At 56.1% G+C, this 27947-nt stretch overlaps 13 protein-coding genes across 13 annotated transcripts; 5 read left to right on the plus strand and 8 right to left on the minus strand.

Moving 5' to 3' along the window:
• Positions 1–14: 14 nt before the first annotated feature.
• MGL_1522 (uncharacterized protein) lies at positions 15–2225 on the minus strand (the record flags this gene model as incomplete). Its single annotated transcript, XM_001731287.1, has 1 exon — positions 15–2225. The coding sequence occupies one exon, from the start codon at positions 2223–2225 to the stop codon at positions 15–17; it is 2211 nt and encodes a 736-aa protein (XP_001731339.1).
• Positions 2226–2602: 377 nt separating this feature from the next.
• MGL_1523 (uncharacterized protein) lies at positions 2603–4063 on the plus strand (the record flags this gene model as incomplete). Its single annotated transcript, XM_001731288.1, has 1 exon — positions 2603–4063. One exon carries the CDS (start codon positions 2603–2605, stop codon positions 4061–4063), a length of 1461 nt encoding a protein of 486 aa, XP_001731340.1.
• Positions 4064–4746: 683 nt separating this feature from the next.
• On the plus strand, positions 4747–5829 carry MGL_1524 (uncharacterized protein; the record flags this gene model as incomplete). The annotated part of the gene is made up of 1 exon (XM_001731289.1): positions 4747–5829. One exon carries the CDS (start codon positions 4747–4749, stop codon positions 5827–5829), a length of 1083 nt encoding a protein of 360 aa, XP_001731341.1.
• A 569-nt stretch (positions 5830–6398) lies between these two features.
• MGL_1525 (uncharacterized protein) lies at positions 6399–7361 on the minus strand (the record flags this gene model as incomplete). The annotated part of the gene is made up of 1 exon (XM_001731290.1): positions 6399–7361. One exon carries the CDS (start codon positions 7359–7361, stop codon positions 6399–6401), a length of 963 nt encoding a protein of 320 aa, XP_001731342.1.
• Positions 7362–8033: 672 nt separating this feature from the next.
• On the minus strand, positions 8034–10496 carry MGL_1526 (uncharacterized protein; the record flags this gene model as incomplete). The annotated part of the gene is made up of 1 exon (XM_001731291.1): positions 8034–10496. One exon carries the CDS (start codon positions 10494–10496, stop codon positions 8034–8036), a length of 2463 nt encoding a protein of 820 aa, XP_001731343.1.
• Positions 10497–11187: 691 nt separating this feature from the next.
• MGL_1527 (uncharacterized protein) lies at positions 11188–13572 on the minus strand (the record flags this gene model as incomplete). The annotated part of the gene is made up of 1 exon (XM_001731292.1): positions 11188–13572. One exon carries the CDS (start codon positions 13570–13572, stop codon positions 11188–11190), a length of 2385 nt encoding a protein of 794 aa, XP_001731344.1.
• A 1350-nt stretch (positions 13573–14922) lies between these two features.
• Positions 14923–16275, minus strand: MGL_1528 (beta-tubulin; the record flags this gene model as incomplete). The annotated part of the gene is made up of 1 exon (XM_001731293.1): positions 14923–16275. One exon carries the CDS (start codon positions 16273–16275, stop codon positions 14923–14925), a length of 1353 nt encoding a protein of 450 aa, XP_001731345.1.
• Positions 16276–16774: 499 nt separating this feature from the next.
• On the minus strand, positions 16775–19084 carry MGL_1529 (uncharacterized protein; the record flags this gene model as incomplete). The annotated part of the gene is made up of 1 exon (XM_001731294.1): positions 16775–19084. One exon carries the CDS (start codon positions 19082–19084, stop codon positions 16775–16777), a length of 2310 nt encoding a protein of 769 aa, XP_001731346.1.
• A 549-nt stretch (positions 19085–19633) lies between these two features.
• On the plus strand, positions 19634–20254 carry MGL_1530 (uncharacterized protein; the record flags this gene model as incomplete). The annotated part of the gene is made up of 1 exon (XM_001731295.1): positions 19634–20254. One exon carries the CDS (start codon positions 19634–19636, stop codon positions 20252–20254), a length of 621 nt encoding a protein of 206 aa, XP_001731347.1.
• A 324-nt stretch (positions 20255–20578) lies between these two features.
• On the minus strand, positions 20579–21652 carry MGL_1531 (uncharacterized protein; the record flags this gene model as incomplete). The annotated part of the gene is made up of 4 exons (XM_001731296.1): positions 20579–20891; positions 20989–21274; positions 21415–21527; positions 21609–21652. The coding sequence occupies 4 exons, from the start codon at positions 21650–21652 to the stop codon at positions 20579–20581; spliced, it is 756 nt and encodes a 251-aa protein (XP_001731348.1).
• Positions 21653–22696: 1044 nt separating this feature from the next.
• On the plus strand, positions 22697–24616 carry MGL_1532 (uncharacterized protein; the record flags this gene model as incomplete). The annotated part of the gene is made up of 1 exon (XM_001731297.1): positions 22697–24616. One exon carries the CDS (start codon positions 22697–22699, stop codon positions 24614–24616), a length of 1920 nt encoding a protein of 639 aa, XP_001731349.1.
• A 376-nt stretch (positions 24617–24992) lies between these two features.
• Positions 24993–25906, plus strand: MGL_1533 (uncharacterized protein; the record flags this gene model as incomplete). Its single annotated transcript, XM_001731298.1, has 3 exons — positions 24993–25266; positions 25510–25812; positions 25887–25906. The coding sequence occupies 3 exons, from the start codon at positions 24993–24995 to the stop codon at positions 25904–25906; spliced, it is 597 nt and encodes a 198-aa protein (XP_001731350.1).
• Positions 25907–26140: 234 nt separating this feature from the next.
• MGL_1534 (uncharacterized protein) lies at positions 26141–27364 on the minus strand (the record flags this gene model as incomplete). The annotated part of the gene is made up of 1 exon (XM_001731299.1): positions 26141–27364. One exon carries the CDS (start codon positions 27362–27364, stop codon positions 26141–26143), a length of 1224 nt encoding a protein of 407 aa, XP_001731351.1.
• Between the last annotated feature and the right edge of the window lie 583 nt (positions 27365–27947).

Below are 27947 nucleotides of genomic sequence, written 5' to 3' on the forward strand. Positions count from 1 at the left end.
GCGGGCCTCCTTAGCTACGAAGATGCATCGATGGACTGTTTCGTAAGTTCCTTGTGCAGATGAGCACTTGTGTCTGTGCGAAGAAGCTCACGGAGCATGACGGTGGCGTACGATGATGGCGGTAGCTCAAAGGTGAGCTGCAGAGCGAGGAACGGCGCTTGCTGGTCCTTGTCGACGACGTCGACGGCACCCGGACCTTGTGTTCCGTGGTCTGGAAGAAGTACTTCTTCATCTGTTGCACACAGGGTTGCATTCGCATCGTTGTATGCCAGCAGCGTATGCCGCAGGTGTTGCGGCATTTGCAGCATGCGGCGGTACGCGCCCTTCAGCCGATACTCAGGTTGAGCTGAGGACGACAGGGATGATGGTGTGAGTCCATCTCCACGAAGTATGTCTTCGTACATAGAAGCAAGCCAACCATCGGGCGGAAGGTGCACATCAGCGCCTGGCATGGGCATGACGACGTCTTGCATCGTATAGCGAGAGACGCTCTGTTCGTCAAGCTCTACGGCCATATTGTTCACAAGAACAAGATCTCCCACCACAGGCTTCAAGGCACCGAATCGCCTGACACGCTCAGATACGAGCCTGTTCCACACGTACGACTGGTACGCATGCACATACATCAGCCGAAGCGAGCGCGGGATGTTTTGAAAAGCACCAAGCGGATCGGTTGGTGACCAGTAAGGGGCCTTCATTTTTTCCAACACGGCACGTTCTGCCACACATTTCTTGGGCATCAAGCGGTAAGCATCATGATACCGCTGATCTCGCACAGCCGCTTGTGCCTGGCGCGAGGCCAATACGGCTGGCGGCGCGCCGTCGTCGTCGTCGTCGTCGTTCTCGGCATCATGGCGGGGTTGGGTCGGGACATGTTTGTCGTTGTGGCTGTCGTGGCCTGAACCATGACTGCGGTTGCTGCCGTCCTCCATAGCACCAGCGTCCAAGATCAGATGCAGTGCCTCGTGATAATCGCCACGAAGCACAGCGATACCGATTCGGTGTGTCGAGACAAACCCTGTGCCAAAGCGCTGCATGCCAAAGTAATTGATAAAGCCGTGCGCCTGAATCTCTTGAACTCGAGTAGCAAGGAATGCACGCAGCTCCGCTGCGTCACTGCCGAGCTCGGTCGTGTCCGCCCAGCGCACGTCCCGCAGGGTTATGGTAAACTCGTTACCATTGAGCATGCCCAGCTGCAGAGGCGCATCGGCGTACGACAGATGGGCAATGCGCAAGCCACGCTCGGCACGTGTAGTTGTCGCGCACGCAACGGAGCGACGTCGCGTGTCGCCAGGTGCACTTGACACAGGCTGTCCGATGTGATTGACCATGTTCCATACATCATGCAATGTGCGACGCCCGCGCTGTAGAGCGACGCGCTGCACCGTCACGGCCCGTTTGTCCTTGGTCCCGGCAACACTCAGCATATTGGCTGAAGAGGAGCGACCGCGATGATCCAGTTTGAGGAAACGCGCAAGCCATTGAAGAGCCTCTTGACTATCCCTGTTGGTCTTTTGGAGGGTGAAATGAATGTACGGCGGAGCCGCCATGGCTTCAGAGTCGGGGTCGGCATTCGCTCGGGAGCGGGGGCGTGAGTGTGAGCGTGAGCTTGAGCTTGATTGCACTGGCGCTGACGACGACGACGACGACGACGACGACGATGGGTAAGAGGTTGGCCCCCCCGACTGTTTTTGGACACGCACAACTGAAGCTGGGGCGGCATCGGTGCTATGGCCCGCATACGCACCGCTTTCGACAACGACGGTATCTGAAACAAGCGAGTCACCAGCCAGGGCACGGACGAGGCGGTGGATTTGCGTGCGCTCTGTTTTGTCGGCTAAAACACGCGAGTCAACAGGTCCGTGCTCGCAGAGAGAGCGCAGCTGAGCGAGCTGTTCTTCGCCAAAGTAGGGGAGCAGGTCGTTCCACGAGGCCGAGTCCTTGGAAGGTGCCTGTGACCGGAAACCGGAGTCGCCCGGGGGATCCAACGAAGTAATGCGCACGACCTGGCCATCAGGCGCTATCTCGCGCACGAGAAAGTCGGCATATCGCTGCTTGATGATCGCGTGCACCGGTCGCCAGTCCGGGTGCACATACGTCAGCAATCCAACATCGTGCTCGCACAGGCGCCTCGGCTCGCTTTGTCGCATACGCTTTTGTGGACGCACATCGCCTACATCACTAGCTGTGCAGGTAGACTGCGACGCGCTGTCTGGTGGTTGCATGACGGACGGACAAGCAACACCCAAGCCTTACTTCCTGCGCGTCGACAAGCCCAAGTCGCACCCAAAAAATTTGTTGTCGACGACGCATACCCACTCACATGTCACAGTAGCGGAGGCGCCGAGCGTGTCCCACGTGGTGGACAATGGGAGACACATGCACGTGGCCATTATCATGCACGTTTATCAACCTCGTTTCTTATCAATTGACATGCATGCAAAAGATTGCGTGAAGGCCAAATGAAGCGACGGATGGGCACAGTAATAGAGAGAGAGAGAGATATGCGTGGCAGGCAGGGCCAACTGCAGACAAACAGATGAGAAAGGACATGAAACGAGGGATGCCGAGTCCTGACGTCTGAGTGTGTCGTCTTTGGACCATGGTTACGTTCAACACCACGGCGGACGAGAACATCCGCATCATCAGCGATGGCGAACCACTTGTATACAACCTGGGCGATATCGCTTGGGTTCTCACATGTACATGCCTGGTGTTTCTCATGATTCCTGGCGTGGCCTTTTTCTACTCAGGCCTGCTGCGTCGAAAGAATGCACTCATGGTGCTGGCCTTATCGATGATGGTCATGGCGGTCGCCTCGTTGGAGTGGTTCTTCTGGGGCTATTCGCTTACGTTCAGCGAGACGGCGACGCCTTTTCTTGGCGACTTGCGACACTTCGGCCTCATGCACGTAGACATGGCCCCATTGTCAGGCAGCACGAAAGTGCCGTCGCTGGTCTATTGCATGTACCAGCTCATGTTTGCGGCCCTGACGCCTGTGATTGCGTGTGGCGCATTTGCGGATCGCGCACGCATCGGACCTATATTACTCTTCACGTTCTGCTGGTGCACGATTGTGTATAATCCTCTGGCATGCTGGACATGGAACAACAAGGGCTGGAGCTATACCATGGGCGGTCTCGACTATGCGGGTGGCACGCCCGTCCACATCAGTTCAGGCACCGCGGCGCTGGCGATATCACTGTACCTGGGGCGGCGGCATGGATACGGCACACCTGCGCTTGCTTACCGTCCAAATAACGTCACGCACGTGGTGCTTGGCACAGTGCTGATTTGGGTCGGCTGGTTTGGCTTCAATGGTGGCTCGGGGATCGGTGCGAACCTTCGCGCGGTCCAAGCGATGATGGCTTCACACATCTCTTCGTGTGTTGGAGGAGTAACATGGATGCTGCTAGACTACCGGCTGGAGCGCAAGTGGTCCGCTGTAGCGTTCTGTTCAGGTGCTATTTCCGGCTTTGTGGCCATCACGCCGGCGTCTGGCTTCGTTGGCACACCTTCGTCTCTTGCATTTGGTGTCATTGGTGCTACAGTATGCAACTTTGCGACGGGGCTGAAGAACCTGCTTGGGTACGATGATGCGCTAGATATCTTTGCGGCACATGGCATTGGTGGCATTGCTGGCAACCTGCTAACTGCCCTGTTCGCTGACGGGCGCATTTCCACCTTCGATGGCACAGATGCAACGGAGAATATGGGATGGATCAATCACCACTATGTGCAGCTTGGTTATCAGTTGGCCGATTCTTGCGCTGGATTCGGCTGGTCGTTCGTGTTGACGATGATTCTGTTGTTTCTCATCGATCACATCCCGGGCTGCTCATTCCGGTGCAGTGAAGATGACGAGATCATCGGCTTGGATATTGCGCAAGTTGGCGAGGAGGCTTTTTCTATCCCACACTTTGGTCACCTCATACAGCAATCAAAGTGTGTGGGCGATGAGGCTGTAAGACATGCTGACAGCTTACCTGAAAAGAGCAACGTGGTCGGCACCAACATGAATCCTGCAGTCAATGTACATGGATCCCCCTATGTACTTGAATAAAGCGTGTGACATGGATTGACGCTGTCCCTTTACTCGATTCAAATAACATGGAATAATGGTCGCTTCAAAGGCGGCAGTTGCAAGAATGGGTCCTAAAAATAGCATTCCCTCATTTTTCAAGTTCATGTACAGATAAATAGCATACAATGACATGATTTCCTATGGACATGCCTGCATGGCGCGCTCGTTTAGCTTGCGCTCCGGAGACGACTGCACCTGGGCACATCCCTCCTATGATCCTGACACATGACTGGGACACCACGCCATGAAGTGGGGCGGATGGTGTCGTCACGTGAGATTCGTGTCCCTCTGACCCTCTCCCTATTCCCCCGAACGACAGGCGTAGGGCCCTATCGGGCGGAGGGGACAGACAGAGTTGAAGCAAGTGCGAGTGTGTCTTGGCAAAGACAGACAAGACTTGGGACCAAAAAGGCATTGCAAAACTAGCTAGCTGTCTGGCTAGCAGTTTTCTGGAGATTGAAACCCAAAAATAAATACCGCATACGCGTGCGCGGCCAACCGAGCTGGTACTAATAATATAAGGGCTACTTTCTCCGAGCCAGCCAGCTGAGTCGGTGTGTCGTAACATACACTCCACGCTCGACGACGAAATCCTTTGTCTTCATAGATCTAAACGAGACGAACAAAACGGAGCCGAAGTGTGGCGATAGTGCCTGACAAGGATGTCGTTTCAGAACATATCGAAATCTGCCGTGCGGATCGGTAAGAACTACATCAAAGGCTACACAGATACACAGATCAAAGTGCGGGAAGCGACGTCGAATGATCCATGGGGTCCAAGCGGAACACAGATGAACGAGCTCTCACAGCTGAGCCACAATGCGACGGACTTTATTGAGATGATGGAGATCCTTGACAAGCGGCTGAATGATAAGGGCAAAAACTGGCGGCATGTGTTCAAAGCATTGTCAGTGCTGGATTATCTGCTACAAGAGGGTAGTGAGAATGTATGGAACTACTTCCACGACAACATATACATTGTCAAGACACTGAAAGAGTTTCAGTATGTGGATGATGCAAACATTGATCAGGGGATCAATGTGCGCCAGAAAGCCAAGGAAATTACAGCGATCTTAATGGATGAGACACGCGCACGGAACCGGCGCAGGATGCGCATGGAGAATGAGACGCGGAACCGTGATCCACACGACTTTTCTGACGAAGCTGGACGACGCCGGCGTCAGCAACAACGCGACCGCATGACGGCTGAAGACCGCGAGTTGGAACAAGCGATTGCCGAGTCGCGGCGGATGGCTGAAGAGGAAGAAGCACGACGTCGCCGCGCAGCACAGGACGATTCCGACCTGCAACGCGCGCTGGAAGAGTCGCGCGAAGAAGAGCGCAAGCGAAAAGAAAGCGAGACACTTATTGATCTTGACAAGGACGAGACGCCGTCCACGCTGCAGCCCCAATACACCTCGTTTATTCCATTCCAGCCAACTGGCTTCAATCCCTTCTTTCAGGCCCAAATGCAGCAACAGGAAATGATGCAGCAGCAGTACATGCAACAGCAAGAATACCAGCGCCAACTTGCTCTGCAGCAGGCTGCCCAGCAATACCAATACTTGATGGCACAGCAGCAACAACAGGCTATGATGCCACAGCCGACGAGCTTCGGGTCCAACAACCCATGGCTTTCGCAGTCGTCGATGGCGGCCTCCTCGGTGCCGACGCCATCAGCTCCGCCGTCGACAAATGCATCCAGCCAACCAACCGATACCCCTGATCAATCTCGATGGACCTGACGATAACGACGACGACGACGACGACGAAGGTCCCGAGGATCCCGAGCCATCGACGAAGCCGAAGCCGACACCAGCAGGCCCACCGCGTGTTAAGGTAAGCAACATGCACCCCGAGTTGGACCGTCTCTTGGCCTCAGGCGATGGTATAGATACATTTGGCAACACGGGTGACATGAGATTAGGTCCCAATGCAGCGATGTGGCATCAGATGATCCAACAGCAACGAACGGGGCAGGCGCCAGCGATGGCAGGCGGAACCAGATCGACATCCAATCCCTTTACAAAGTGAGTGTCACAAGGTGCACGAGGGAACGCGTGACTGGTATGGGCCCAGTCCTATCATGGGTTACTGGCATCCTTGACGATGCATGCATGTGAGAGCATGCGACAGCGCTATGAAGAAAGCCAACGTGGCTGAGCTTTCCTGATCACTCTCAACGAAGATGCAAGTGAGGTTGGCGCCCGTAAAGGGAATGGAGACTTCTTTGTATGTTCTGATCCTATGGATTATATTCAATACTGTGTGTCCTTATAGCTTGTATGTAGATGAAATGTGACATGGTGTGCAATCAGTATGGTTGGACCCAGAACGACAAAGCAATCACAAGATACAAAGCCACGAGAAGGGCACCTTCCAGGTAATTGCTTTTGCCATCCTGGATGAGCGAGTTGACCAGCAGCACAGACACAACGAGGTTGATGGTTTCAAAGTCGTGGAAATACAGCGTCAGTGGCTGGCCCACGAACCATCCAACAAGCACAAGCAGGGGCACAAGACCCAGACAAATCTGGACCGAGCTGCCAACAGACACACTAAGGGCGATTTCCATCTTGTCTTTGGACGCCATCCACACAGACGTGACATGCTCAGCGGCATTGCCGACAATGGGGAGGAGGATGGTACTGATGAACACCTTGGAAATGCTGTACTCATTCGCAACGTCATCAATGGCCGACACAAGATAGTCAGCATTGAACGAGGTGATGATCGTAACAACGAGCAAAGCAATGATCGAGGCCTTGGGCGACATCTCGACTTCCTCCTGCTGTTCTTCGATCTGCTCATGTTCAGGAGCTTCATACAAGAATGCGTGCGTGCGGAGCTGGAAGACCAAGTAGCCAATGTAGATTCCGAGCAAAATCACAGCCGTACCGCGAGAGATAAAGAGGATGCCGTCCATAGCATCGAAACCGACGTTTGGAGCAGGCACAGGCTGCTCCTTCGACCGGGTAAAGAGAGCGCTGAGGACAGAGTTGTCGCCGCTGCCGCCCTTGACGGAACCCCAGTACGCAGCAGGCAGAACCATGGTGAAGCAGCCAAGTGTCATGATAGAGCCGGATGCCTGGGCGGCTGTCTGAGCGAATTGGTTTTCCGGCTTGTAGATGCCACCAACGAAAAAGCTGAGACCGAGCACAAGGAGCAGGTTCGACAGGATCGAGCCGACAAGTGACATCTGGACAATCCGAAGTTGACCTTGCAGCAAGGCAACCACACCGACGATCAGCTCGACGGGCATTGCCGAAAGTGGCATTCAAGAGACCACCGAGTGTAGGGCCACGCAGCATGCTTACCTGTTCAGTGGCGTCGCCGAGAAGCTTGGCAAGAGGCACAATGGCCAAGAAGTTGAGCACGAACACGGAGAGCGAGCCCCAGCCGCACCACTGCGCGGCCATACCAAGTGGCACAAACGCTAGTAGCAGATTCGCACGCGACGAGCCGAGAAGCCAATGGAACGACTTGAGCAGACTCTTTTGCCTAGCTTGCTGGCTTATGGACTGATTGAGCAATGGCTGTGACTCAGAGGCTGCATACAAAGAGAACATGAAACATCATTGCAAAGAGGAACGATCGTTAGGATCCCGTCCGTCGCGACCAACTACGTACCCATGATGAACAATATGGACGAGGATGAGGCTGAGGACGAGCGAAAATTAGATATCGGGAGATGCCGATTAGTGGCGCTCGCTGGTTGGCTCAAACCGGCTACACAAGGGGGTTGCGCTGCTGCTGCTGCTGACAAGTTCTTGTTCCCCGACCGTGCACATAGGGAGAAAAATAAAATCAAAAATCCTCCTCCTACCTTCCCCCGTCTGGCGCCTGGGTGCCGGCCGAATGACGTCCGATCGGTAGGTCGGCCAGGCCGTATGGATGCACAAAAAAAAAATGGTCTTGACACACACACGTGGACACGATCAGGTCGACGTTAGCCGCCAGCTAACTCCACAATGAGACGAAACACCGCATCGAAGAAAAGAAACGGACTTTGGGTGTCGCGACGGAGCGTGACGGACGATGGAGGCAATGACGGTGTTGCGGGCGGCACAGATGCAAGTGAAGCAGCAGGAGCCATGGTGGTTTCCACAGATGAATCGAAAGCAGCGGACGCAGCAGCTGCTGAAGCGGGCGCTTCCGGCTGCGACATGAGATAGCCGACATTGCGGAAATCTACCAGGTACGACTGATCATCCACACGGTACAACTGAAGATCCATGCGCACCTTGCGACCGTAAAGGATGCACTGGGTCTGTGCGTAGAAAATGTCTTCGTTAAGTGCATCGAGGACTTGGTTCCGCTCCTCGGCGCTCATGTTGTGCAAACCACGCGAGACGGACGGCAGTGGCGTCTTGGGACACCACTCCATGCCAAGAGACTCCATGGTCCTGTAAAGGACAAGCATAATTTCCATGGGATTACTGCGGCTTCGTATACCGAAATGCCAAGGTGAGCGCGTCCGGCGCGTCGACGATGCCGAGGATGCAGCCGACTTGGCCGATGTGGATGATGGCGTGGGCGAGGCAGATCCCGAGCGCGACGCGGATGAGGGCGCGATGGTGCTGGTAGAAGCGGAGGCTGATGGCGCGCTAGCCGGCGCGGCTGAGCCTGTGCCTTGGTGTGCGCTAGACTGGCTGCGATGTGCCTTGGACGAGGTGTCATGGTATATAGAGCGCTGCGACGGCGGCAGACTGGTCTCGAGCACAGCCAAGTTGTTTGTGAGACGCATGTACGACTCTTGGAGCGGTTCGCGCTCGGTCGCCTCATCCATGCACAGGTCATCGACTATATCGAAGCTGACATACTCCTCATCAAAATCGAACATGTGTGAAGAGGCATCGCTCGAGTCATCGGAGTCGTCGCTTTCATCGTCGAGCATCTGGTATTCGATATCAGAGCCCTCGATGGCCTCGTCCTCCACAGCGGCCATAAGCTCATTTACACGCGCCTTCATGTCCTCGTCAACGCCGACGCCGCGTCGCGATGATGCGGCTGACGGCCGACGCGATCGAGGACGAGCTTCGTCGTTCTTGTCGGCGTGTGTGAGATCGGTCGTGGCACCCGAGCGCTTAATGAGCACATTGTAGTGCATCGGCGAGGTACCAGGCGCAAGCATAGGCCTGATTGATGAACGCCGTTGGCGCGCGCGGAGCGACGACGAGCGAGAGAGCGACTCGGAACCGACGCCGCCCTCGACGCTCGTGGATGGTGATGTTGAGAAAGAGGAAGACGACGCGTGGCCATCCTCGTGGCCGAGCTCCATCTCTCGCAGCATGTTGCTCATGGTATCGAGTGTGCGGTGATAGTCTCGGCAGAGATGGTACGCGACCTTGATTTGGTTGGTATTGGGTGCGCGAAGCATCTCGAGCACATTGCTGCGAGACAGGCCCTCAACCTTGCCGAGAAGCTCTTCGAGGATCAGCGGGTCGATAATGCCAAGGTCGGGCGACACCATTGACGGATCAGGCAGAGGCCCGGCTTCCTTTGGCTGCACAGCGGATGGATCATCGATGTGCTCGGTGCCTAGTGTGTCGTCCATGACAGGGGCGCGGTACAGGGCACACTGCTTCTCTTCCACGGAAGGTGTAGCTGGGAACGGTCGCAGGTAGGCTGGGAGATCGACGTTGAACCACGGGAGCTGCATGATGTCGGGAATCGTAATGCGCTTGACAGGATCGACGACCAGCATGCTAGACAAGAGTTGCTTCGCCTCGATGGAAAGATGCGAAGGGAGCGTGTAGATGCCTTTGTTGATCTTGACGAACAAGGAGGGGACGTAGTCGTCGTCAAATGGCAGTCGACCACAGAGCATCACATACAGGATCACGCCACAGCTCCATACATCAACTTCGGGACCAGAGTACAGCCGGCCCGAGATGACCTCTGGCGCTGCATAGTTGGGACTGCCGCAGCTGGTCTTGAGGAAGTCGCCGTCCACCATGAAATTCGAGAGGCCAAAATCGCCGACCTTGATGTTGAAGAATTCATCCAGTAGCAAATTTTCAGGCTTCAAGTCGCGGTGTGCAACCTTGTGCTTGTGGCAGTAATGCGTCGCACTGATAATTTGCTGGAAAAGACGCCGTGCTTCGCTTTCAGAAAGCCGCCCATGATCCACGATATACTGGAACAGCTCACCGCCTGCATACTCCAGCACCATTATGATGTCAGACGGCGTTGCAATCACCTCGTATAGCTTGATAATGTGCGGATGCCGAAGAAGGCGAAGAAACTGGATTTCTCGCTTGATGCGCCCGCCAATGTCCATCGAAGAGATCTTTCGCTTGTTGATGATCTTGACAGCGACCCGATGGCCTGTGAGTGCATGAGTAGCGAGCTTGACTTTGCCAAATGTGCCCGTTCCCAGCGTTTGATGCAGCACGTACAAGCCGATCATCTTGGGTTCTTTACTGAGGCGATGTGCTCCATGGTGATGGTGGTGGTGATGATGATGGTGATGATGGTGATGATGGTGCCTGTGATCGCGTCGAGCGACACGCCTTTCGTGCGTGGCCCGAGCATGCATAGCCCTAGCACTGGATTCGATGCGCGCACCGCTAGTGCTAGCACTCGGAACATGATCCGGAAAAAGGTTCATGTAGACAGCGGTGTCTTTGCCAGCGCCAGCGCTGGCTTTATTATCATGATCTTGTCCACGTGCACCGCTACCCCATTCGTTACCACTACCGCTACCGCTGCTATGGCTCAGCAAGTCGGCGGTCATGACGGTCCCAAGGACAGGGAGGGCTGGGGTGGGGCCGTCAACGGACGTGGGTGTAGAGAACCCACAGCGAATGGAGTGGCTCTGGTAGCGAGCCGAATCCACTTGACTTGGATTCGGCTGACGAGGCCTGCTCTTCATTTCTCCCCCCTCACTCTCTCTCTCCCTTACTCTTCAGCCCTTTAACTCTCACACGGGTGACGACGATTGATCACGTGATCTACTTTCCCCCTTTCCTCCCCCCCTCTCGTTCCTTAGTCTCGCACGTTGCGAACGTATCTCGGCCATATCCCCCTTTTTTCTGTGACATTTTTCTCCCATATGCTATCGCTCCATAGAAGTCATAAAAAAGAAAGCAGCAGTACTACTAGAGGGGCATGTCCAGTGCCGCATTCCATGGACGGATCGGTCGTGTTGACTCGAGGCGCAACGCTTCCAGGAAGGCACGGCGTTGCACATCAACAGAGCGCTTCGTCTGTTGTGCAAGCTGGCCAAGAGTGTGCCAGGCTTCTGACACATCCCAGCCGTGGAAAAGCGTGGACGGTGCGCAGGAGAGCCTGGGCCATGCTGTTCGTCCGACAGGGGGGACATCATGCTGCCAACGGAACGGCAAGGCAACGTCGCCCAAAGCGCCATTGCCCTCTTGATCAGGCGACGTCTTCGGGTTCGTCGCTGTGGGTGACGACCCACCCAGTCCACGACTGGGCGTAGCTCGTGCGTGGTTCTCAGCATCGCCTGCAGATGCGATACCTGGGTCATCGGCAAGTGCAAAGTCCGAGAGCGGCATCTGTTCACTACTTGCCGCAGATGCCACAGCAGCGATCGACTCGGCATGCGACGCGCGCATGTTCAGCTGCTCAGAGGGACGCAGCAACACTCGTGCCAGGTGAACACTTGCGGCCACATGGTTTGTGTCGCACGAGAGTGCCTTGTACAAACATGTCACGGCCGCGCCAGCCTTCGAGGGACCCGATACCAAGCACCACTGCGCAAGTTGGACCCATACCTCAGCGAAGCGAGCATCCAGCTGCTCAGCCTCAGCAATAGCACACCGAGATTGCTCTAAATCGCCGATGCGTCGGAAAGACGCCGCACTCAGGAGCCACAGGCGCTGAAGTAGCTGTGTGCCTACACGAGCGCGAAACATATTGCGAGCGTGCGTCGGTGTTTCGGCCAGCTCAGCTTTGGGCTTGAGCATCATGGACGGCGCACGCATAAACACAGCATCAGGCTCGTTTGACGCAGGTGCCGGCGACGCGCACAACGGTGCCACACGCACGTGGTACGCGGCAAACAGATCGCGCTGCGCATCCAGCGCAGATGCAGCACCCATCGTTAGCTCGAGCAGGACATTGTGCGTGACCAAGAGGCGGATGTACGAGCCAGCGCGCTGGAAGGCTGTCGGTGGGTAATCAAACGACAGGAGCTGGGTGCGTGGGTCTGCACGTGATCCAGCAGCGATCTGGGCATCTGATGCGTCATCGTCCGCCTCGACCTGAGCGAGCGCTTCAGAGGCAAGGTTGCGTGCGCCGAGAAAGTCTTTTCGTGCACTCAGCAGCAACACAATGAGGTGCCAGGCATCGACGAAGGCAGGCTCAAGCTCCAGCGCGCGACGCGCGTGCTTGAGAGCGTCGTCGAACTGGCGCTCAAGCGCCAAGATACACGCAAGTATGTAGCACGTCTCTGACGCATCATTATCAAGGGACAGCGAGTCTTGCAAAAACACGCGCGCGTCATCCATCAGACCTGTGCGCTCGGCAGGCGCAACTAAGCGCACCTGCGCAACGCGAACTTCACCGGCACTACGCAGCGTGCGGGCCAGAAGCGCCGGCTCCATCGTAAAGCGGTGCCGAGAGCTCTTGTCACTCGTACCAACAAGAAGAAGCTCGTCCACCCATTCCTGCGCCTGGCGCGGATCGTTCATATACCGCAGCGCAATGTGTGCGCCAAGCAGGACAGTGTCAACATACTCGCGTGGGCCGTCAATCGCACGCAGCTCAGCCGTCGAGCGCTGTGCTGGCACGCCATGTGCCTTCCATGTCGTATCGACAAGCGCCATGTACTTAGGCACGATCGCATATGCCTCGGCGTAAGCTTCGGCGGCAAAGAGCATGTGCACCAACAGACGCTGGATCGTCTGTGAGCGAAAGGTAATGCCGGCGAGCCCGTACAGGAGCGTCACGACATCATCAGCCTCCATCGCACTATTAGCGCCGCACTGCGAGCGCCAGCTTTCAACAAGTTGCTCAGCGAGGGTCTCGGGATGAGCATTGGACTCGTTCGCGCGTGGAAAGCCGGGGTCTTGTTGCAGAAGTCTCACGACGGTCGATTTCACAGTCGAAAACGGATGCGCGGTTGTAGGTGCCGGACGGGGACGACGTGTCGCAGTCGTGCGTGCAGAGACAGGCTTCAGCACCTGTGGTGCTGCGCGAGAAGGCTCGTTCGGCTGCGTAAGGCGCGCAAAGAGAGCGCGGATCACATTGCGTTGCGGCTGACGGAACGTGCCAGGCCAGCGTGACTCGTGCACTTCGTACGCACGCAAAGCCGAAGCAGCCTGTGCCGGCTGTGCATAGACGGTAAGCAGGGCATGACGATACAAAGCACACTCGGCCCAGCGCTCCATCTCGTCGATGAACGGCGTCGTGCGCGCAGCCTTCGACGTGGCAGAGCCGCGTGCACGCTCATAAAAGGAGATCGCGCGCGAGTACGAAGTGAGGGCCTCTTCCAAGAAGCCAAGGCGCTCATTCGCCATACCTGTGCGTTAGCGAGAGAATCAGGCAAGAGGGGGGGAATGGGAAGGGTCAAGGCGCGAAGTGTGCGAAGATTGGGGGAGTCGGGCGAGAGAATCGCGTGCAGGATCGATAGCAACGGCAACGAAAGTGGGCATTAGAATGACATTGGTGGAAAAGAGGGGAATGGGGGAGGTGAAAAGTATACATAGGAAGGTACAAGCGAGTCGATAATACATACCATGGACACAGATCCCCATAATGGTTACAGCAATATGATGTTCATTCAGCGGCGAGGAAAACGGATCGGTCTCGAGCAGTTGTGTATGCTGAACGAGTTCGACCACAGTACTATTACGGCCAAGCAGAAACTGACCAAGTTCACAAAGAGCCACGCACGTAGTCGCATTCGGACGGGAATCGGACGTGGCGGGAGCGAGAAGCTCAAGCTCCTTGACAATGCGCTGGACATCGGCCGTAACACTCAGACCAGGCTCCATGACGGGCGGGAGCAAAACTGCGCCAGGTTTATCATTGGAGTGAGATGCATCAGAATATCCCACAGCATCGAAGAAGGCGGCTATGTGCTTGTGCAGCTCGAACTCCAACGATGCGAGCTGGCTCGTGACAGTCAAGGACGGGTTGTGCTTGGTGAACTTGCGGATCACATCAACCAGAGCGTTCGCATTGTGTGCATGGGAATGCGGCGGACCAAACGAGACGCCGCGCAGACGAGCTTGCTCTAGCTCACGCGCATAGTGCGGTCCCCTGTTCACCTTGAACATGGCCGTAGCGAACGCTCTGTGTGAGCGATGTGGTCCAACTTGGCACGTCGAGAATGTGTGTGGGGCCGAATAAAATTGCCAAAATACCCAAGCCTCTCTTTCGTCACGCACGCGCCTTCGACGCTAGGAGGGGGAGCGACACTTCCCAAGTCTTGACTGGCTGGCGGCAGGTATTATGCAGGTCAAAAACAGCCAAAAAGGCAAAACGCGCGAAGGACCACGTGGAGGAAGCCACGTCTACATGAATTGGCGTAACTACAGGAGCCAAGGCAAGGTGGATGGGGACAGGGTGTAAGGCGTGGGAAGAGAGAAAAGAGGAAGGAGGCACGAACGAGCGTGAGACGCACACTACAAAGTCGGCCCGCAACTAGAGGAGCGCTGGCGAAGGCAGAGAGGCAGAGACAGGCATGGCGGGAGCTTAGGAACAAGCACCAGAGAGCAGTGGCGGCGCATATGAGGCATGTGGACGCGTCAAATGCTGACAGACACACATAGTTGCTCAGCACACGTGCTTGCCGGCTGGACTCTGGCATCCAAGGCTTGATGAGCTCCGCAGGCTCCATCTGCTGGGTAGACACGAGTGGGTGTCTACATTTCGTCCTCATAGACTTCCTCACCCTCGTAGCCGTCGTACTCTTCGAGGTCGTCATCGGCGGTGGCCTCTTGGTACTGCTGGTATTCGCTGATGAGATCGGCCAAGTTGGACTCGGCCTCGGTGAATTCCATTTCGTCCATACCTTCGCCCGTGTACCAGTGCAAGAAGGCCTTCCGCCGGAACATGGCCTGGAACTGGGTAGACACACGTTTGAAGAGTTCCTGGATCGCGGTGTTGTTGCCGATGAATGTGACGGACATTTTCAGGTTCCTGGGTGCAATGTCACAGTGGGCCGTTTGTACATTGTTGGGGATCCATTCGACAAAGTACGAGGAGTTCTTCATCTGCACAGCCTGCATCTGGTCCTCGACTTCTTTCATCGAGAGCTTGCCCCGGAAGTACGCGGCAACTGTGAGGTAGCGGCCCATGCGTGGATCTGAGGCGGCCATCATGTTCTTGGCGTCGAACATCTGCGACGTAAGCTCCGACACCGTGGCAGCACGGTACTGCTGGCTGCCCTGGGCGGTGAGAGGCGCGAATCCGACCATGAAGAAGTGCAGACGAGGGAACGGCACCATGTTCACGGCGAGCTTGCGGAGATCAGAATTCAGCTGGCCTGGGAAACGCAAGCAGGTCGTGATGCCGGACATGACGAGGGAGACGAGCTGGTTGAGGTCGTCGTAAGTGGGCGTCTTGAGTTTGAGCGTGCGGAAGCAGATGTCATAGAGGGCCTCGTTGTCAATGCAGAAGGTCTCGTCGGAGTTCTCGACAAGCTGGTGCACGGAGAGCGTTGCATTGTACGGCTCGACAACTGTGTCGGACACTTTTGGCGATGGCATCACAGAGAAGGTCGCCATCATGCGGTCGGGGTACTCTTCACGGATCTTGGAGATGAGCAGCGTACCCATACCAGCGCCGGTACCACCGCCGAGAGAGTGGGTGATCTGGAATCCCTGCAGCATGTCACAGTTTTCGGCCTCTTTGCGGACGACGTCCATGACCGAGTCCACGAGCTCGGCGCCCTCGGTGTAGTGGCCCTTGGCCCAGTTGTTGCCGGCACCGCTCTGGCCAAAGACAAAGTTGTCCGGGCGGAACAGATGGCCCAGCGCGCTCGAACGGATCGAGTCCATCGTGCCAGGCTCGAGATCGACCAACACGGCGCGTGGCACGTACTTGTTGTCCGCCGCCTCGTTGTAGTACACGTTAATGCGCTCCAGCTGGAGGGGCGATGTGCCTACATAGTTGCCGGTGCCGTCGATGCTATGTTCATCAGACAGCACCTCCCAGAACTTGGTTCCGACCTGGTTACCACACTGGCCGGTCTGCAAGTGTACAATCTCACGCATGTTGTGTTGGACGAGACGAAACGGTCGGTGGCAAGTCGAGCAATGCGGCTGGGATTTTTTCGCACACGCATGCCACCACCAGTGTGCCAACGCTGTGCGCGTTCCGCGCGAGCCCGGCAAATACACACCTCCACCGTGTCGACAGACGCGCGTTGATCGCCACGCACGCGTTTGTCACGTGGATCACGGCAAGGCCGTATGAGCTGGGCAGGACGCAACGATCAATCGGACGCTCCTCGCTAGTGTGTAGCGCGCGACATAGAACACGCCCGCATCTGGGCACATGGCACTATGTGTGGATTGGTTGTACGCACTCTGCACGGTGTCTCTATGGTTGTCTACAGAGGGTGCCACAGGTAGAGAGTGGGTGTGAGAGTGCACGAAGGGGATAAGGAGGGGATAAGGAGGAATAAAAAAAAAAAAAAAGAGCGCGCGCGAAGCGTCATCGCTGCTGTCCGCCATATGGCCCTATGATCGCGCGCGTCGTGCTCCTAGGTACTTACACCCATGCCTCCTCAAGTGCAATGCCCTCCTTCACAAGCTCAAGGCGGATGGGTTCCGCCACGTCGAACGAGTAGGGAGCAAGAATGCCTGGCTTCTTGATGGCCGGATGGCCCTCCAGCACAAAGCGCGCTGCAATACCGCATGGCACACCGACCAGTTTGGCCATGGACGACGTGCCGTTCGGCACACCATAGTCAAGGAGCGTCGAGGTGAGTGTCTTGTGCTCGCCGTCCTTGGTGAGCACACTGAAGCGGTGCTGGAGCATGACCATGTCGCGCTCACCAGGTTCGTAGGCGCACTTGCCCTCCAGATTCACGCACAGCGTGTCGAGCAAGTTGCCCGTGCCACTGGCGAGTTGCTCAGGCAGGCCACCGACCTTGACAGGCTCGTTCGAGAACAGGCCGAGCCAGCGCATGCCGCGCAGGACGAGCTGCGCATCTTCGTCGTTCTGGAACGCACAGCGTTCACGCACAGCACGAACCAGGGATGCCTCGTCCGTGGCGCTCGAGCCGACGAGACGTGCAGTGAGCTGCGACCACGTCAGGTCTTTGGAGGCGAGCCAGTCTTGCGCACTTTCATCAAGAAAGCCCAGACGCACCAGCGCGAGCACCAACTCTGGGAAGCCCTGGTACCGAAGCGTGCCGCGAATGCACTCTTCAGCCTCAGGGATGCCGTACCACTCGCGGAATGGCGTCGAATCGCGGTTCGGGTATGCGACGAAGGCAAACGCAGGCATGATATAGTATGGCCTAGCTGTCGCCATCAGGTCGAGACCACTGACGGTGTGTGCCTGGTTGCCCTGGATGAACTTGGCCGTGTTCCGCAGAGCCAGCAGGACGCCGCGCGACGACCACGAGAACTTGTAGCCGAGTGGGTTCGTCGCAGCCTCTGGCGCAGGGAGCCCGCCGCAGTACGAGAGGAACGACTTGACCTGGCCACCTGCATCGTGGATGTCCTTGATGGCCTTGACGGCATACAGATGGTCAAGACCAGGGTCCAGGCCGATTTCGTTGAACACGGTGATGCCAGCTGCCTTGATCTCTGGCTCGAGCGCACGGATCGCGTCAGACACGTACGAAGTCGTGACGACGTCGACCTTGTGTTGGCATGCAGCCTTGATGACATCCGCATGGTAGATGTACGGGATCAGCGAAATGACCAAGTCGTGCTGCTGGATGGCCGCACTGAGCGACGCAGCCTCCTTGACATCGACCTGCATCGTCTGCGCGCGTGGGAACTGCTTGCCGAGCTTCGCGGCATGGCGTGCGGAGCCAATCGTCACGGAGAACTGCGGGAACCGAAGGAGGTACTGGATGACCGGGCCTGCCACGTAGCCAGAGCCCAGGACCAGTACCTTCTTTGGCGGCGTGTGTGCATCGCGGCTCTCGCCATAGCCCGTAGCAATGACAGGGCCAGGCGCCGGCTGGCCATCGACGACAACGCGGTGCGCGAACTGCGGCAGGATAAACGAGGCACGGTGGATATCGTTGTTGTAGTACGAGCAGTTCGGCACCGTCCGCAGAGGCTCCCGCACATTGCGATTCGCATCCAGCGAGCAGACGACGAACCCGATCTGGCCGCTTGGGTACGTAGGGATCAGTGTGTACGCATAGTCGGCCACAGGGAACAGTTCCTTCGTGGCCTGCGTGAGCGATCGGATCAGCTGCAGATGCAGCCACATGCTCTCACCCTGCGTGGAAATGTGGCCGCCTGGGCGGAGAGCCTGCTTGAGCAGCTCAAAGTACGGTTTTTGGAACAGCACTTCAGCAGGTCCTTCAGGGTCCGATGAGTCGGTGATGATGACATCGAATGACGCCTTGTTCTTTGGGTCATTGAGGAAGGCGAAGCCATCGCCAATGATCACCGTCGACTTGGGATGGTTGAGTCCCTCGGCCATCTTGGGCAGGTACTTGGCCGACACGCGCGGCACGGCCTCGTCAATGTCACACAGAATAGCCTCTTCAACCGACTCGTGCTTGACAATCTCACGCAGCACACCACCGTCACCACCGCCAATCACAAGCACGCGGCGTGGGTTCGGGTGCGAGTTGATCGGGAGGTGTGCAATCATTTCCTGGTATGCAAACTCGTCGCGCTCGGTGCACTGGATCGCACCGTCCAGGACAAGCACGTTGCCATACGTCTCTGACTCGAACACGAGGACATCCTGGTACTGGCTCTTTTCGTGGTGAAGGATGCGGCGCACGCGCAGGCTCATGGCCTGTCCAGGCCACTGCGGGTTCTCTTCATGGAACCAGCCATCGTGGATATTGGGGTGCGTCAGAACCACGTTGCCGTTCGACATAGTCGTTGTCCGATGGAGGGTTGGGCCCAGTTGGAAAATAGGGGTGAAATTCCATTTCTCCCCAGGCAAATGAGTCTCGCACGGCGCGCCTTGGAGGCCGGCGTCAGATTAGACGCAAGATCTCGAGCTCGCTGGGAAAAAAAAAAAATTGTGCCGCATTTTCCCTTCTCGCCATCCAAGTGCACGCCAAACGGGCCCGCAACTTGCCAAGTGCCGCCATTCACTCTATCAGTGGAGTGGATCAATTGCGACGACGGGTGCCTCACGTGCCGTCACTGCCATTCCATGCGCACACGCCTGCATCTCTGCTGTCGTCATATGCCCTAATAGGCAACAGGTGGAGGATAGACACTAAAGCGAGCAGCAGCAGCAGCATCGAGGTGTAGCCTACAGCAGGCGCCATACATACACGCCTGTGGCAGGACCTCACCTCTTAGAGTCACTATACGGTTGTCCCTGCAGCCCTGACAACATATTTACACACAGACACACACACACACGCATTAAAGGCACGCTGTCGTTCTAGGAAAGTCTTCACTGACGATACCGATGGACGACACGCCCACGACAAGCAAAAAGCGCGGACGTCGTGCAGATGCAACGACGCCTGTCGATATGGCAGAAGAAGTCGATGATGAGCTTGTCGCATGGCCATCTTCCACGTCCAAGAAAGGCAATAAAAGGCGCAAGAGTGAACCGAATCGAACACGCGAGCGATCATCCAGCACGCGTGCAACCAGTGTAGACACAACGCGGCGCAGCGCGTCACGAGTACCGGATAGCGCCGATACAGAAACAGACGCGCGCAAAGATGAAGCGACGGACGATGACCGCGACGAAGATGATGGTGACGACGACTCTGATATGGCGGATGGCGATGCACTCGCTGATGACGAGTTTTCACGGCAGCAGGCGATTTATGCTGCCCAGCAGCGGAGTATGGGGTACGTATACATAGGGCGTCGGCTCTGTCGCATGCATATTGACTTACACGCTTTACAACACACACATACACATGCACATGTATCATTACGTACCTCTCTATACAGTCTTTTGTCGCACTTGATGGACGACGACCAGCTCGAAAGACACATGGCTTCTCGACGCGGCACGCTTAACAAGGGGGGCGTTCGAAAGGTATGTATGTCGCTGTTTGTGCAATGCTCTTGAAAGAAATTCCTACCAACACTCACACCCACTTTCTCACAACTAATCTCTGCTGACACATCGTACAGCTTGTCAACCATGTATTGTCGCAGTCTGTAAACCAGCACATTGTCATGGCCGTCAGTGGTGTCGGCAAGGTGTTCGTGGGTGAAATGGTGGAACTCGCACGTTGCCCGTGCAACGAGAGCGACACGAAAGCGGTCCTATTATGCCAGTGCACCTGTACGAAGCATATCGTCGCTACAAGAATGCGAATGAACGACCAGGCCGGTATCCGCCCGGCATGTCAAGTGGTGCGCCAGGACTGGGCCGGCGCCGCCGCTTGTTCTAGATACCTATAGGCCCGAATGACTGAGCCAAAAAGTCTCTTACGCGCTTCTGTTCCAGACCACCGACACCTTCCATCTGCTCAGGCACGATGCCGTCCGTATTGACACGCAGGCGGTCCGCGCCACCAACATCAATCAGCAGTGCGGCTGTCTGTGCATGTGCGGAGTCGATGGCTAGGTGTAGTGGCGTGTTGCCGAGGCGGTCGGCAGGGTTCACGCGTGTCTTTGGATGTGGCGAGCCATCTGAGCGAGGCGGTGGCGACAATAGCACACGGATTACATGGTCGTGTCCAGCAGAAGCCGCTCGGTGTCTGCAGGGGGAGAAGAAAATCGTGTCAGTAAACTAGATGGGTGCGGGAAAAAGCGGGTCGCAATAGCGAGCAAGGATGCCCGCTCTTGATCACGTACATAGGACGCTGGTTCGCGCCGTCGAGCGCGTTGACGTCGGCACCCGCTTCAAGAAGCTCACGGACAATATCTACATGGTTCTTGCTGCTTGCATAATGCAGAGCTGTGATGCGTTTGGTATTGCTGGCATGTACATCAGCGCCATGTCGTAAGAGCCAGCGGACGATACTCGAGGCCCCTGCCGAGGATGCGATCATGAGAGATGTCCAGCCACTGTGGTCGCGTGCATTTACATCGATGGATCCTGGCAGAAAATAGCACTTCAACGATATCCAACTTGGCATCACTGGAAGCAGCCCAGTGCAATGGTGTCCGACCGTCCGCATCAGGCTGATCCAACACTGCACGTGCATCTTCGGACGTCTCCAGCAAGTCGCGCACAAGGGCCGTGTGTCCTGAACTCAGTTTGTCGAACGAACAACGTACCATCCAAGCAAGCTCGGTGCAACGCAGGCTGCTGGTAAACCATATCACACACACACACACACACACACACACACAGAGTGATGCGTTGCGCTACGTGTGTGTCTCGTCTTTGTCTGCCACAAGGTTGAGTCTGGAAAGGGGCCGCGTATGCCTCCACATGGCACGGAGATCACAGCAGGCACACAGACACGCACTTTAACACTAGTTCTCGGTTAGAAATGGTGGTTCGAGTGATCATGATATAGTGCCGTTGTAGTTTCCGTCTTACGAGAAGAAGAAGAAGAAGAAGAAGAAGAATGCCCAAACCGATTCCGTGATCGTATATCTATGTCACAATATAGATAGCCATTGCAATACAAGCTATGCAACAATAGGGCGATAACCGTTCACCTGGGTGTCAGTTGTGCACGACAACGTACCGATTCGTGCCGCTTTGAAAAAGATGCCCATCACGCTAAAAAGTCAAGTGCGTTAGCCTTATGGCTCTCCAGTTCGTATCGAAGCAACGTACCCTTTCTTGTTTCGGTCGACAAGCGCAGGAGCAGCCGCGCGAAGGTATGTACATGTGCAGATGACAAGAAGGACAACGAGAAGAAGCGATTGGAAATTGAATAGCGCGGACTAGAATGTGAGCAATGCATACTGTGTAGCACACGTACCATGGTGAGGAAGTCTGAGCCAGGCAGCAAGACAAGCAGGCACGCAATATGAAGTGGTCACCAACACAGAGCACTATTGCACGTGATGATCACAAGGTGGTTGACGAGCAACAGACACACACGCACACTCTTCCTAGCGAATGGCCGAGGGTGGGGAGGGGCGAGAAAGAGTGCAGACATTTCCAATCATTTTATTTTGTACTGGCAACGCCTGGTCCTGCTGCCCAGCCCACTGCGCGAATTAGCTTCGTTGAGTGTGGAGACACTGGTTGATTCTGTGGAGGCACCCCACTAACATGCGGCGATCGATGGGTGTGTGTGTGGAGTGGCGGTGGTGAATGGGCCAGGTGGATTTGAGTGAGCTTAGGACGAGCGAAACAAGCGAGAGACGACTACACACAGTGGAAGCGCTTTGGGAGCGAACACTATCGCTACTATGAGCATTATGATAGATTCACCGCCGTTGGGAAAGACGGATCTGTCCAGATGGAGACTGCGTGTCTCTGATGGAGGCCGGCATGTATGGCACTACTTGGACACGGAACAGGAAGCTGAATCGTGGCCGCAGACGCCAGAGGACAAATACTGGCTCGGCCTCCCGACGGTACGTGCATGGTTGCAAGATGAAGACTTATTCGCAGAGTCTTCCGACGTATCCACCTGCCAAAAGTGCGATGGAGGCAGCAGAGAATGGACTGGCGTTCTATCGCCACTTGCAGTCGAGTGATGGCCATTTTGCCGGTGAATATGGCGGACCCATGTTTCTCTTGCCTGGACTCGTGATCGGCATGTATGTAACAGAGACGCCGATTCCTGAGCCATGGCGGATTGAAATTGCTCGCTACCTGTGGCACCGGCGGCATCCCGAGGATGGCGGCTGGGGCATTCACATCGAGGGTCATTCCACCGTGTTTGGCACAGCACTGAACTATGTGGTGCTACGTCTTGTGGGTGTCCCTGCTGAGCATCCTATGATGGTGCAGGCGCGAGGCACACTGTGGAAGCTGGGGGGCGCTGCAGGTATTCCCAGCTGGGGTAAGCTGTGGCTTGCCGTGTTGAACGTGTACGACTGGGAAGGTCTGAATCCCATTCCGCCAGAGCTGTGGGTCCTGCCTGACTTCGTTCCGATTCACCCATGGCGCTGGTGGGTTCACACACGCATGGTATACTTGCCGATGGGCTTCCTGTATGGGAAGCGGTTTACGGCGCCTGTCACTCCGCTTATCGAGTCGCTACGGGCAGAGCTGTACCCGACCGCGTACAAGGATATTGACTGGCCTGCGCAGCGGAACCATGTCGCGAGTGTTGATTTGTATGCACCGCATACTCGTGTGGTGAATGCCTTGTTCTACGTGCTCGGCAAATACGAGCACATTCACATTCCATCACTCCGTGAGGCAGGAATGAAGCGAGCGTACGAACTGATTGTGAAGGAGGATAGCAACACAAGTTTCCAGTGTCTTGGTCCTGTGAACAAGATGCTGAACTACATTGTACGCTGGATTGTCGATGGTCCGAACAGTGAGGCCATGGAACGTCACCGCGAGAAACTCAAAGACTTTGCGTGGATGGGTGCAGAAGGACTTATGATGACTGGGACGAATGGAAGTCAGCTGTGGGATACGTCATTTATCGCCCAGGCTATGTGTGAGTCGGGACTCTCTGCGAAACCAGCGAATCACGAGATTTGTAGACGCATCTTATCATGGCTTGATATGTGCCAGATCCGTGAGAATCCTCGTTTTCATCGCACAGCGTATCGGTTCGCGACCAAGGGAGCCTGGCCTTTCAGCACGCGTGAGCAGGGCTACACGGTTAGCGACTGCACGGCCGAGGGTCTGAAAGGTGTTTTGATGCTTCAGGAAGCGAGTGGCGCATCGCTGGGCAGACCGGTGTCTCAGCGTCGGCTACGAGATACTGTGGATCTGCTGCTGTCGATGCAGAATCCAGGTGGCGGTTATGCATCGTACGAAACGATCAACGGGCCCAGCTTCACGGAGTGGCTCAATCCAGCCGAAGTGTTTGGGAATATCATGGTCGAATATGCATACCCGGAGTGTACGACGTCAGTGGTGTCAGGATTGCGCATGTTCCAGCAGTATGACGACTACCGCTCAGCTGAGATTGATGCCGCTGTCGAAAGGGCTGTCAAGTATATTCTAGGCGCGCAACGACCAGATGGATCCTGGTACGGCTCGTGGGCTATATGTTTCACGTATGCTGCGATGTTTGCTCTTGAAAGCCTAAAGCACGCTGGCTATACGTATGAGAACAGTGAGCCTGTACGCCGAGCATGCACATTTTTGCTGAGCAAGCAGCGTGAGGATGGTGGCTGGGGCGAGAGTTACAAGTCTTGTGAAACGCACGAATACGTGCAATCTGACTCACAAGTCGTACAGACGTCCTGGGCGATCATTGGGCTCTTGCATGCAGGATATCCCGAGGCAAAGCCGATCCAACGAGCCGTTACTTTGATCATGCAGCGCCAGCTTCCCGATGGATCGTGGGCACAGGAGCAAATTGAGGGCATCTTTAACCAGTAAGTAAAAAAGAGAAAGAGAGAGAGAGAAGCTTCAAGTCGTTGTGACAGAGACTAACGAGTTCAGCAACTGTGCGATTTCTTACCCGAATTACAAGTTCTCCTTCACCATTTGGGCGCTCGGAAAAGCAGCACGTCAGCTGCACATCTAGCGAATTGGGCTATCAGTTAAGCGCAGTAGGGAGATGACGATCGATGAACAAGGGGCGAAGTGAGATTGGCTGCGTATGGATTCACCGCTTCGAGCAACATAGAGACACATGTCTGAGACGACAATTACGAACTCTAATCGACCTGGATAGTGCATTTCTCCACACGTTCGCACACACACATTACACTCGTGTCTTGGAACACGGCCTGGGTGTGCGATAGTAGCAACAATGCAATTAGGGCGCAGCGCTGCATTCCTGGCAAGTACTAGATGCTCTGTTCGCGAAAGAAGAACTGCATCGCCCTACTCGGTGGCGCTCCGGATTTTGCTTGAGCAACGGCGTGATGCAGATCTGTGCAGACAGGAAGCGCGGTGGCTAGCGGACGAGGTGCGTGCACGGCACCGTTTGGCCTCTACATCTGCATGGAATGCACAAGCTATGCATGAACTGATGGAAATCGCTCGGCGCGCAGCACGAAATGAGCCACTTAGCTACGTGATTGGTACGTGACACAATCGCTCGGCTCAGTGTTGGGACGAGCGCATCGCTCCCTCATTTGGAGTTGAATCGAATATTCATCCCTATGCAGGACACCAGCCATTTGGGCCACTGGAAATACGAACCCGCGCACCTGTCCTCATACCGCGTCCCGAGACCGAGGCATGGACTCTCGATCTGCTGGCACTAGTACAGGCTAGCCTGGACGCACGACCACGGCCCCTGCGAATACTTGATCTATGCACAGGCACCGGATGCATTGCTCTTACACTGGCTCATGGCTTGCGAATGCATAAAGACGTTCATATCACGGCCGTCGACTGCGATGCAGCAGCGCTGGAACTCGCACGTGAGAATGCCAAGGCCCATGCGCTTGATGGTGACGACGACAGCGATGATGCACTTGTATCTATTCGATATGCAGACATGCTCGATGACCACAGTATGGCGCTCCTAGGCTCATTTGATCTCGTGGTGTGTAATCCGCCCTACATTGCTGCCGATGCCTGGCAGGATCTTGACGCGAGTGTACGCGACTATGAATCACACGGTGCGCTTGTTGGAAGTGCCCCTGAATTGGACGGGCTGGGCTATTACAGACGACTGTGTTGGCTATACGAACAGGGGCTAATATCTTTGAATGAGTCGACGCTTCCAGCATCACCAGGGGCATTAGGCACGTCAGACTTACCTTGCATGGTGATGGAGGTCGGTGCAGGGCAGGCCCCGACAGTGAGGGCGAACTTTGAGACAGCCCGAGTCCAGCAGGCACATGGTGGCGATCATTATGTGACACAGTGCGACGTATGGCATGATTCTGCCGGCCGGGAAAGAGTTGTGGTGGTGTGGCGACGTGGCGGTGGCGGTCACGGCGGCGGTTAGACCGCCGCGTAGTAATAGTATTCGTCAATCAGAGGCAGGTATTCCTTGGCGATGGAGCCAAAGAAACCAATGATGCGGCGGTGTTCGGTGCGTGTGACGAAGTGGGCAATTTTTGGCCGTGTCCAACGGTACCAGACGGGGCCGCGGAGCAGGTACCACCAAAGAGAGCGCTTACGAGCAGTCCACTCCTCACCCTCGACGGCACTCACGGGCTTGAGGGAGGGGTGGCGGGGTTGGACTGACAAAGAGCTAGCGAGCCAGTCGAGGAACGAGTTTTCGATGCCCAGGACTGAGAGCCACAGGGAGATGGATGTCGTGGGTGGCGGCGGCAAGTTGGAAGCGCTCTTGCCGCGTGGCACTAGCGCATTGGTTCTCAGTGTGCGTGCCAGCAGTTCTACCACGAACGACGTGGTAAAGGGCCGCGGATCGCGTGCGCCATAGATTCGGAGCAGGATCACGTAGATGCATGGGCGTAGGATCCAAACTGATTCAGCAAAGCGCGCCATGTTGTTCTGGAACGCGCGCACTAGCAGCGGCGGTGCAGACACATCCTGTTCAGTGAGCGTGAACGACAGGAGCTGCTCGTACGCATCGCGACCGGCCATCGATGCCAATGAGCGCCTGATACAGCCTGTTCGCTCGCCACGCCAGGTCATTGGCAAAGCCGCGGGGTTTCGCTCGAGCTGCGCAGGGTCAAATTCACGCTGGGGTAGTGGTGGCGATATGACGGGACGATCTTGAGTGGTGCGGACGAGTGTGAAGCGCAAGAAAGCCTTGACGACCTCGATGGCAATCACGACATCCCATGCACGCTGCTTGTTGAGTTTACGACGTGCGACCATTTCGGCGAGCAGCTGCGTCGCCTCAATGAGCATAAGCGCCCTTGCTGCATAGCCGTAGCGCTTGCTCACCGTGCACCAATACGACGTGTATCGTGCATGAAGGGACAGCTTGGGGATATTTGCTCCTGCAAGCACGTTGGCGACTTTTGCATCGCGTGTGCCATGTGAGTACACGATCCGGAATAGGACCGAGTCATGGTACAGGCTAAGCAGGTGCACGAGTGCATAGATGGCCTCGCCAGCTAGTTCAGCATCTTTGAAGCGTCCTGGCAAAAAGTAGGTGATGCTTCGAAGAGACGATTCTAGGGATGTGATCTGCGATGCATTCTGCAGGAGAAACGTCTCGTAGGCATTCCACTGGCGGCCGCGTGAATGCATGGAACTCTGGAGCAAAAAGCTACCGCAACAACGACTGCGGCGCACGTGGATTCAGGTGCTTAGTCTGTGTGTCAGGCAACGGTCTGACAAGTGGGTGCAGCGGCAGTGCCAAGAGCTTTCCCCCCAACAATGTCTGCGCGTGCAGCGAGTGGCACAACAAACTTGAGCTGAGAAAGCGGTGCGCTCCACGAGCCTTCACACTGCCTGCGGGCGATGCACCTACACACACACACACACACCACCCTCCCCACCCGCACGCATTCTCACTCGCCATCTGAATGACCAAGCACCCTCCTCCACAGACAATCACGTGAGAAAAGAAGAGTGGGGTGGGATGGGGTGACGCCGAGTGGAGACGTGCATGCGATGCGTACGTAGCGGCCATTGAAAGGACCCAAAGGGTGTCCGGGCAGTGGCGTCGGTCTGTGCACGCTGAAAAGGAAGCGAGTTGCGTCACTGAAGTCGTGCAGCTAGCTGGCATTGACGGCATCAGTGACAAACGTATACCATGCCCGCGGCACGAGAGGCCGCGGAGCGGGGAATGTCTCGAATGGATGCTGTACTGTACCAGTTCTATGCCAAG

This window comes from Malassezia globosa (genome assembly GCF_000181695.2).
Source record: "Malassezia globosa CBS 7966 chromosome Unknown mgl_sf_3.1, whole genome shotgun sequence".
NCBI lineage: Eukaryota > Fungi > Basidiomycota > Malasseziomycetes > Malasseziales > Malasseziaceae > Malassezia > Malassezia globosa.